This window comes from Danio rerio, chromosome 18, assembly GCF_049306965.1.
Source record: "Danio rerio strain Tuebingen ecotype United States chromosome 18, GRCz12tu, whole genome shotgun sequence".
Classification (NCBI taxonomy): Eukaryota; Metazoa; Chordata; class Actinopteri; order Cypriniformes; family Danionidae; genus Danio; species Danio rerio.
Window position 1 is genome coordinate 16,458,507 of NC_133193.1, and position 11,494 is coordinate 16,470,000.

Below are 11,494 nucleotides of genomic sequence, written 5' to 3' on the forward strand. Positions count from 1 at the left end.
ATTCAGATTTGAGAACCAGACAGAACTGTTGTGTGTTGCGTTTGTGTGTGTGTGTGTGTGTGTGTGTGTGTGTGTGTGTGTGTATTGCAGCTGGAAGGGCATCTGCTGCATTAAACATATGCTGGATAAATTGGCGGCTCATTCTGCTGCCCGATTAATAAATGGACTAAGCCGAAGGAAAGGAAAATGAACAAATGAATATACATTGCATTACACATATGTAGGTTTTTACTATTTTTTATAATATATGTAACATATTATGCCTGACTAATTGAGAGCTTGCATCATAAAGGCTGCATCCAGTTACTTTTGGACTAATAAGGTATGACTGACATTCCAATATTTCAAACTCAGATAGCTGCAGTTGGGTTCCTTTCAGAGGGTACAGAGATTTCTGACTCAAAATTTTACTATATTTAGTAAAAGATTACTATATTAACTACTATATTATACTATAAAATATAAGTAAAAAAAACTTAAAGAAATCCTAATAGAATTTGTAATAATTTTAATTATTGCAGTCACTTCTGAGTGCTCAATAATTTCTAACCAATAACAATTGATAAAATAATTAATATTAGCAATAATTGTATGTAGGCCTATATGGGTTAATGACATTTAAGTGTCTGTATCAAATAGTATATAACTTGTAAATGTTTCAAAAGCACATTGGAAAAATTGTTGTAAAATAATATAAATATATTATTATAATTTAATGGCTAAAAGTTAAAATGGTTAAAAGTTGATTGTAAAAATATTATTTGTAAGTTTCAATAGCTTTTGCACCAGCAATGAATATGACCGCATATTAACTATTATACCACAAATATATCATTAACCTCACAGCTGAACTAAAGTTATGGCGGTAACGTTTAACAAACTAGAACTGAATTTCATCCAACTACCAGTGCACAAAATGTTCCTCAAAACAAAACTCATCTGTTACCTCTTGTGCCTCTGTTCATGTGCTTATCCGGGTACTTACACTTTGTCCAATCAGAGTCGAGCAGAAAAAATTGCACTAATACTTTATTTATTTCTGTGCACTATTATTGTAGATGGCAATTACATCTCACGATTAAAGATATTCGAGAATATATCTACGTTTAAAATCCTACCTCATCCATGATTATATAAGGCAACGAAAAGCGCGGGAGTGTGTGAGCACACCGTAAAAACGTGATGTTACATTACGTGGGCGGATAGATCTGACCAATAAACTGCGTAAGTGCTCCTTTGCGTCAGCGAGTGGGCGGAGTCGACTGATGGCTGACTGACGGTTCACGGGGTGAATTAAAATTGACATTCAGCTAAAGGACAACAAACTCGCAAATATTCGACGCTCTCAATGTTATTTAGATAGAGAATATGCGCGTACATATAGATATACTCTAAAATACGCGTTTACTGAATGTTTTGGGAGGAAGTTGAACCGAACGTCTGTCGTCGTTTTGTTTTGTTTTGCCTTCGCATGTTGTTGACGTGCGCGTGCTTTCTCGTCTGTATTTTCCTACGCGTGTGTTATATTAATCCGCCAGTTTTACAGTAACGTGTTATGCGTATATTTTAAACACTAAATTTACTTTCACCCTGTTATCGTGTCAGTCAGTCACAGGGTGTGTAAAGCAGCTATATGAATTTTGTGATTCAGCATTCAAGAGCGCAGAGATTCAACTTCAACATGGGACAAGTTTTTCTTGAGCAAGGCTAAATCAAACGCTTCGCCAGATCTTACTTATATCTGATTTTGGGGGGGTTTACGAAGTTTTGGGAGTTGCTGGAGCTCTCGTGATCTCAGAAGGGGCTGCAATACATTTGGAGACATGGTTGTCAATACGGTCCACTGGTTCAGGAAGGGTTTGAGGCTCCATGATAACCCTTCATTGCGGGACTCTATAAAGGGAGCCGATAATCTGAGATGCGTTTACATACTGGACCCCTGGTTTGCCGGATCGTCCAATGTGGGAATCAGCAGATGGAGGTGAGTTTGCTTTTTGAGCGGGGCACGTGTGCGACCAGAGGGGATCAGACATTACTTGTGACTAGAAAGCTGTCTGTATTTGGGATTGTTGTGCTTCATATCACTAGTGAATAAAGTCATTGGTGCTCTAGTTGCTGCCTCTGGATTAACTAGTGCAATGCAATAATTTCTGCAGCATGTTGATTTTTTAAGTAATGTTTTTCTTTCATTTTTTGTACCACTATGATATTGCTTCAAAATATGAAACAGAAATGTTTTCATTCAGAGCACTTTTTGCATAAAAGTGATCATCTTTTCAGACTTGTTCGTATTCCTTTTTCAACAAACCTTTTTTAAACAAAAAGTGTATAAGGGGTTTCTTTTTATATATTCATAATATTAATATAAATCAATATTTGGTGCAATAAGCTTGATTTTCTGTCACAATAAATAAAAATGTTATTTTGGATCAGTTATTACGATATATTAATCAGTTATATAAACCAGTTATTTGACGAATATTAATATTGACATTTTACATTTTATTCTGACCAGTGCTTATTAAAATGTGTAAAATAATAAGTGTTCATACAAATTTTAACTTGTTAAGGATTTACTGAATTGTGTCGCCAAGTGTTTTGAAAAAGTGGCATAGCAAAAACATTAAATGACAATGAATTTGTTTTTGTTATTATATAATTATTGTTAAATATGCAGACAAGTATTTTTTGTTTGCATAAGTCATTGTTACTATATTTTCTGCAAGTCCTATTGAAATTTCAAATATCAAAAATAAACAAATAAACAAATGAATATCTATGTATGTTTGCATTTTAGGGCTGCAAGGTATTAGAAATATCTGACATTGCAATATTTTGTTTTGCTGCAATATGTATTGCAATATTAATATAATTAGCTCTATTTGGAAAGATTCTATTGACTGGGATGATCAAGACTTTTTCTGTGGTGTGCATCTGCATAAATTCTATTAAATTAAAACCAAAAATAAATAAATAAGTAGTCCTTTATGGTTTTGGGGTAGTCTAACGGTATTCAAGTACAGAAATTTAACAATCAATTGTAAAATATTATGGTCATTGTATAAATAAAGATATTATTTAACTTTGTAATTTTTTTTATTCTTTTAATTTTTAATAAATAGTTCCTGCGATCTATCTATCTATCTATCTATCTGTCTGTCTGTACATATGACGTACAAACATATTTACATATGTACGTATGTATGTATATATATGTGTGTGTGTGTGTGTGTGCATTATATATGATCATAATAATAATATATTATTATGATAGGATTATTTAGTATAAAGATTAAAAGCTGATTTGAGTGCAGATCTGCATTTGCATTGTGACAATGCTAAAAGACTGTCTTGTTTACCTATTCTAATTTTGGTTGCTGGTTAAGAAAAGCCCTTCTTTGTGTGTCCATTTGAAAGACCATTTGATTGACTTTTTATTTAAGCTTACACTGTAAAAAATTTGACCTTAAATTCACAGTAAATTACTGGCTAATAATTGCATTACTTTCACAGTAAATTACTGTATGTAAATTCACAGTAAATTATTGTGAGGTAGTTCACAGTAATTTACTGTGGTTTTGTCACAGTAAATTATTGTGAAATTACAACCATATATTGTAACTTTACAGTAGATAATAAAGTCTGTTACTGTGATTTCACAGTATTATCTTGTGGAATTAACTGTATTTTACTGTGAATTTGCAATATGATTACTGTGATTTAGCAGTAGATTGCAGTTTAAATACCTGATTTAACTGTAAAGTTACAGTCATATCCCGGATTACTGTAATTTAACAGTTTGGTGCTGTAAAATTTCAAAGCAAATTTAGGTCACACAAAAAGGAAAATTCTATCTTGATTTACTCACCCTCAGGTTGCTCCAGCTCTGTTAAAAATGATTTTTTTTGTTAAACACAGGAATAAAAATATTAAATATTCCTCTTTGTGTCCAAACAACCTGAGGATGCGTAAATGACGACAGAATCTTCATTTTTGGGTGATCTGAGAAGACTCTAAAATCAAAATAAAAACAAACACACATACATTTTACAGATTTATTTAACAGTTTAATGACATCCGTGTAAACATTTCAGAAAACTTTCAAAAGGTGAAGGTGAAGCCTCAAAAAATACTATAAGAACATATTAATAAAAAAAATCTGACATCATATGTAGCATACATATAAAAAGCAGTGCTTCAGAGTGCGCTCTCTCTCTCATTTTATATATATAAATATATATATATATATATATATATATATATATATATATATATATATATATATATACATACACATACATACACACATGAGAGAGAGAGACAAAACTTCTTGCTAAATTAGGCAGTCGTCTATTCAAGGTCAATCATTTCCTTATAATTTTACACACTTGCTGGTTGATGTGTCTTCTCTGCTTCTTGGACTTCGTCTGTCTTCCATCTCCAAACTGGTGCCGAAAAAGCACCTATAAGCAAAAGGGCAGACAAACAGTTAGCTTCATACAACACTACTGGGACACTACAGAGCAAAATTACTGTTAGCTCTGTTTGAACATGCTGACAATACTGTAGCTCAGTCAAACTGCAATCATTTAAACAAAAACATCTGAAAAACATTTCCATCACAAACACACAATCAAGAACAGTCCAACAACAAATAGTGGTTTTAATGACCAAGGCAGAGCATTTTAAAACAGTTGATTTGATTTACACCTTCTGTTTACAGACTATAATCTAATGCTGGGTTCACACTTATTGCAAAGGTAACACATGCATCACAGCACTTGCTCTTGAATACTAGCTGGATGTTTCTTGCATCAAGCTAATTTTTCATGATTTGAATATTAGTAAAATTTGGCAAAAAAAACTTGATTGAAGTGATACAGCACTTGTGTTGTATTCATTTCAATCAAGTTTTTTGCAAACATTCAAAATATTTTGAATATAAACGTTTTTTGAGTTTTACTTAATTTGTGCCGCCCAGTAAAAATTTCCCACTATTTATGCATTTGCAATGACTTGTATGTAATCCACTCACCTGAATAGGTAACTTCACATATGGTATAAGAGCCCCATCCTTTTAAAGACAGCTTCCCCTCTGGTCTCCAGCACAGACAAACAAATTGAGTCTGCAACACACCCCTTTATTACAAGGGGACAAGGGGAGTCATGACTTGTGCTCCTATACATTCCTTGTTTAACCCCCCCAAAACAAGCCCTCAGTTACAATATTTATTACCTTAAATTCCAGAGTGCAAAAGGCATCTTCAGCATACTTCAGTTTCAGACCAGATCCAAAGTCAGTTGTGAAATCCAGGTGAGGTCCCATGACCACTCGACCCTCCAATGAATAAGACTAAAAGGGGGAAAGAAGGACTAAATTAGAGGTGTTTGTGAATAATTAAATTTGTTTGTAGAAACAAAGTTGACATTCCATGCTCTGCCTATTAAAAACCAAGCAAACAAACACACATGCCCAGTAAAATTGCTAATAAAAATAAAAACTATAGTTTAAAAAAATCTTTGTCTAATATTTACTATGACTGGAGGTACTGGTGGAACTTCTGGAAGAAGAAAAAGAGTTTGTACAAGAAACTGCTCACAACAAATCTGTGAAAAACCTGACATTAAAAAATCTAATAAAAATGAGGAAGGCATCAACATTACCTTTAATAATCAAGCAAGGGTTGATTGGTAGCATCAGTGTTTCAACATCAGTGACTGAGGCTGCAAAAAAATATGAATATAATAAGAGTAGAATAAGACTCAACCTAACACACGCACACACATAATCTATATATATATATATATATATATATATATATATATATATATATATATATATATAGGTTTAGATTGTGATAATGAATTTAGGTTATATTTGTGTGCTCAGAATTAACACTCACCTCACACTTCAGCTATTATCAGTTACACCTGAACACCAAAAAATAAAATCTACAGTTAGTGACAATATACAATTAGTTCTCATTAGTAAATGTTAGCAATGCATTAACACCAGTGAGAAATATACAATAAATACTGTGTTAGTGTTAGTTTAAAAGAATACAACTGAATTGTATTAAGCCTCATTTAATAAAACAGACTTGTTTCATAATGAGTTTAGTTTATTTAACTAACTTAACGTTAACGTTACAGTGAACAATATTAACGTACATGATGGTGAGTAACCGTAACGTTAACTTAAGTGAAGGTCAGAGCTTACCTTAGTCATTTCACCTTTACTTCAGTCTTGTAAAGTTACTGAAACAGAAAATGCAGTTAACAAGAAGTTAATTAAAGAAAATTCCCTTTCTTTTTTCAGGAACTAACGTTAACGTTATGCTAATACCTCAGAAAACACTACAAGCACAATCTGGCATCGTTAATTTCTTGTTTTAAAAAAAGGCGGGCTTAAACCCTGTACGTGCGAGTACAACTAAAGTACTCAGTAAATTCCTGTTAAGTGACATGCACTATACAGAAATACACATACAACAATAATTTTTTTTAGTTAAAAGTCATATTTTAACACTTACCGAGGATGAATCCGTTGGGTGAAGAGACTACGCAGGCGTTGTCTGTGGTGATGGCGCTTGTTGCGGTCGAGTCGAGTCAGTTCTGTTTAATGAATCGGCTCCTTTAAGTGAACAGTAAAGAGTCGAATTCGGCTCCTTTAAGTGAACAGTAAAGAGTCGAATTCGCCTGAAAACGATTCCTTTTTGTATAATATTGTAAGACGCAGACATATAATTCATTAATATTTCATCATATTGCTTGGTTCGTATACTGCTTGTACACGAATTGCTTGTTGATGACTATGAGCTTATGAACACGTCTGATAAAATATCTGAATCTGATTCATTGTCACACGAGTCCTGAACCGAAGCAGTGCAAAAGTGATATATTGATTGAAATATAAAGTTAATTATTTTCTTCGCCATTCAAAATATTACATATCTCTGACTTTAACAATAAGAATAAAGTTCGTTTGGAGTGTATTGAGAATTATTATTTTTTCCTCCCAGGATTCATTTCGCACCAAGCTGCATCAAGCTGTAATGGTGGATGAGAAGGCACATAATATTATAAATATTGCTTGTAATATGTAATGAAATAAAGTTTTAACACTTTTTCATGCGAGAATGTAGTTCTTCAAAACTCAAATCTGTGGATTGTTAGTAAAGATTGTGTGTAATTTTAGGTGTGTTTTGCCGGTAGCGGAGATCTATGACCTCCAGGCGGTAACGGCGCTCATTACTCATGTGTCTTCAGGCTAGACATTGGGACAATTGCCCCGTCTTCGATGGCTCTATATGCGTCCGAAAATGAAGTTTTAACTGTTTTTCATGCTAGAATGTAGTTGTTTAAAACTGTAATCTGTGGTTTATATATATATATATATATATATATATATATATATATATATATATATATATATATATATATATTCTGAGATTAGTGACCTCCAGGCGATAACAGGTGCCCAATACTCATGAAACCGTCTAAAACAGACATTTCCCTTGACATTGAAATAATTGTTGGCTGTTTAACAGTCTTTGGTTTCATAAATTAATTACTTTTTATTCCAGTTTATTATGTTTTGGCTAAGCACACAGTTATGTTCATTAAATATTATTTCCTATTCTATGTTAACTGTATAAAATTAAATAAAGGTGCAGTACAACCAAAAAGATGTTGGTAACCAAATAGTTTTGGGGGCTATAACATCCTGTTATTATCTGTTAAAAGTTCATTTGTAATAATTTCTACGTTGAGTTAAAAAAAGGTTTGAATTTCTATAACTAACGTGCAAAAGATATAGCCCTTTTCACAGTAATTTGCTGTAATCATGCTACCTGCCGTAATTTTACAATAAAATTATGAATACAACATATTACTGTGAATTTTTCAGTTAAATACTGTGAAGGGATACTAATGTAATTTACTGTGAAAAATTACAGTAACTTGTTGTGAAAACCTGGAAATTTTTTACAGTGTACACTACCAATTTATAAGGACTTGTGTCTTGCCAATACAGACAACTCCACTAAGAAACTGCTTTTGCTGTTAGTAGTTAAGGGCTGTATCTTCATGAGAAAGTACTATATTAGGATCTCCTAATGGGATACTTGAGTGGTCACCCCCTCATAGCGGAGCGGTGATGTAACATACAGTTCCTCTTCTTCTCAGTCGGTGCAGGACATGTGGAAGTAGGTCAGTGTGTCAGTAGATGCTGTTACCTCATTCCCCTTCAGCACTGACCTACTTCTCTCCTCCTTCAAACAACCTCTCGCCTACAGTACACCACCTCTCCATTGTTAATCTGTTGCCAAAAATACAACTCACACAAAGGCTTCTTTTGAGAGTTCATGTGTGTAGATTTCCTGGATAGCCCTACAGTATTTTTAATAGGCATGTGTCAAACGAAGCCCAGCTGATGTCGTAGCAATAGTGAAGTACTTTTGAATTTATACACCAATGTACAAGATGTTGTACTCATTTTTGCCTGTTATTACTTATATGCTATGCAGTGAAAATACAGAAGCTATTTTAAAGGGTTAGTTCACTCAAAAATCCAAATTCTGAAAATAATTACTCTCCCTTATGTTGTTTCTTACTCTATTTTGTTGATCCTTGAATTTAAACTGAAAATATTTTATTGCAAATCTGAGTTTTTTTACCTATAACATTAAATCAGTCCATCATGTGACTGATTTAAGTCGCATGGACTGATTTAATTTTATTAAGTGAGTCAATTTATTTCTGTGAAGTGACAGGTGAATACTGTGAATACAGAGTATAGTATATTGTAGTGTTGTAACGGATCACAAGTCTCATGCTTTGAATCACAATATGGTTTTTGAGTCATACAGTAGATCGGACCATTTTTTAGTTCAGCAAAAAAGGGAGGAGAGGTCAATTGGTTTCCATTTATACAAAAATATGACTGCAAAAACCATTGGTTTAACAAACAGACTTGAAACGTAATTTTATTAAAAATAAAAATCAGAAAAGCACCAGCTGAAAAATAGGGAAATATTTGAAAACGAAAAATGATCTTTGCTACTGTTGCGGATAATGCTAAATATAGAACTTTTAAATATCTAACATCTTGTACAACAGATCATATTAATTTTTAATTAATGATTCAACAATTTGCACATAACTCTTAAGGGTGTCACGATCCTCCAAATCCTCGATTCGATTACATTTTCGATTCTAAAGGCACAATTCGATTCGATTTTCGATTATGAATAATTAATTAATTAATGACCAATTAATTATTTGTAGTCTAACGTTTAAACTACCTGACCTGTACGGTCTTTGTTTTACCCATAAACAAATCATACAGTAAATGAATAAAGGCAAGATACACACATAATTACCACCTGTCAATCACTTTTTTTCTGCGGGACTCGTGAATAGGCAGTGATCTGTGTCGTTATAATGGCGTCTGTAAAAAAAAAAGACGCACAACCAACAGGAACCAGCCAACAGTATCTGAGGTGTTCGCTAAAATGACAAAGTACAAGTGAGTGAAAGATTGAAGCAGTCCTCTGACTGCCTGGACCTGCTGTCTCTAGCGCATGGCTGTGTATGCGTCTGTGTCTGTGTGGTCACGTGATGTGCATTTTCAGAGTTAGAGAGGAAGGAGGGCTGCTCGGAAATGCTACACGCCACTGTGGATAGCAAATCGTTGTCGTTCTAAAAAGGCATTTAAAAACAAAGACAGTGTAAACAGGGCCTGAGTGTGTACTTTTTCGCGAACGGATTTGCAAAGGGGGCGGGCGGAGGATCGCGATGCCGGTGTTGTCTATCGGACGGACCGTACGTAATACGTACATAGCAGAGCTTGCAAAACTGTGTTGTTGTTTTTTGTCAACAACACCAACGTTGTCAACATAACTCACTGAAAATCCAAAATGCTTACACCCCGGCGACTTCATTGAAAGAGGAGAGGGTTTAAGTTCTGTCGACAGGTCTCCTGCTTCTGCAGTTTAACAAGCACTTCAACAAGCCTGTTTTTTTCCCGCTTGGCAAGCCAAACCGACGTGACATGGGGGCGTGGCAGCAAAGACGATTCTATTTTTTGATTCGATAATCGAAATTGAGCATAAATTTAAAAATCGAAATCGTGACACCCCTAATAACTCTCTATGTTTCATTATAGGTGGAGCATTTTTGAAAACATTCATTCATTCATTCATTTTCTTTTGGCTTAGTCCCTTTATTAATCCGGGGTCGCCACAGCGGAATGAAACGCCAACTTATCCAGCAAGTTTTTACGAAGCGGATGCCCTTCCAGCCGCAACCCATCTCTGGGAAACATCCACACACACATTCACACACACACTCATACACTACGGACAATTTAGCCTACCCAATTCACCTGTACCACATGTCTTTGGACTATGGGGGAATCTGGAGCACCCGGAGGAAACCCACGTAAAGGCAGGGAGAACATGCAAACTCCACACAGAAACGCCAACTGAGCCGAGATTCGTACCAGCGACCCAGCGACCTTCTTGCTATGAGGCAACAACACTACCTACTGCGCCACTGCCTCGCCTCCCAGTACTTCTGTGTTATTTAATTGTTTGTAACGAATTGAAACAGTGTAAAAACTGAATCTCTTGATCAAATGCAGATTTGAATGCAGCGCTTCAAAAGATTTATAAACATATGCAAATCATTATCATTTATCATTCATGTGGCGCGGTTTGAATTGAGATCACGATCTTTTAATGTTTAATAGTGCAGCTTTACACTGAATGCATTAATGCAGGTTAAAGAAACAGTGACAGAAAACACCATTAATTAATAACCTAAGAAAGCATTTAGGTAGGTCTCAGCACAACTTTTAAAGACATCATTTTACAGGGAACCCAAAATGCTTTCATACACATGATTTGAATGAAGCGGGATGCGATCTCTCTGCAATTGTTATAAATGTTGGATTAACCCACAAGTTGATGGGTGACGTGCATTCCGAACTGTGGGGTTGTGATCCATACAAATCATGGATCAACTGTGATTCATTAACACTCCTAGTATGTTCGTTGTCGTTTTTAATTATTAATATAATTAGGGCTGCACAATATTGGAAAAATCTAACGTTGCAATATATTGTTTTTCTGCGATATACATATTTGGAAATAACTTAAGGTTACTTTATTTTAAGGTTCAGTTCTCGCTTTTAGCAAACCCTTTTGACTTTGCTTAAACTGCAAATTTGCTAAAATTGTATTCTTTCCAAACAGACCTATTCATTTCATATGCTGAATTTATACTTAATATCGCAATATATATCATAGAAAAATTAAATATTTCAATGTCAGTTTTTTACAATATCATGCAACCCTAAAAGTGATATTTAGCCTTTAGTAATGTTGTAATATTGATTACATATTTCCATAAAAACATTTTTAAACTCTTTTTACCATCCTCAAACATTTGAATGGTAATTTATTTTTTTAAACACACAGAAAACAAACTT

The 11,494-nt window shown here is 34.1% G+C and overlaps 1 protein-coding gene and 2 long non-coding RNA genes across 3 annotated transcripts in view; 1 reads left to right on the plus strand and 2 right to left on the minus strand.

Moving 5' to 3' along the window:
- The first annotated feature begins 1,252 nt into the window (after positions 1 to 1,252).
- The window catches only part of cry1b (cryptochrome circadian regulator 1b), a 24,405-nt gene continuing 14,163 nt past the window's right edge, over positions 1,253 to 11,494 (plus strand). The window contains exon 1 of the mRNA NM_131790.5: positions 1,253 to 1,981. Within this exon, the coding sequence (NP_571865.5) occupies positions 1,824 to 1,981 (158 nt within the window). The 5' untranslated portion in view covers positions 1,253 to 1,823. The remainder of the gene's footprint in view (positions 1,982 to 11,494) is intronic.
- Positions 4,353 to 5,608, minus strand: LOC141378734 (uncharacterized). Its single transcript, XR_012393992.1, has 3 exons — positions 5,237 to 5,608; positions 5,036 to 5,139; positions 4,353 to 4,463 (listed from the first exon to the last, which is right to left on the minus strand). It is a non-coding gene; the product is annotated as an uncharacterized lncRNA (long non-coding RNA).
- LOC137488261 (uncharacterized) lies at positions 5,646 to 6,611 on the minus strand. Its single transcript, XR_011007230.2, has 4 exons — positions 6,534 to 6,611; positions 6,221 to 6,258; positions 5,904 to 5,931; positions 5,646 to 5,724 (listed from the first exon to the last, which is right to left on the minus strand). It is a non-coding gene; the product is annotated as an uncharacterized lncRNA (long non-coding RNA).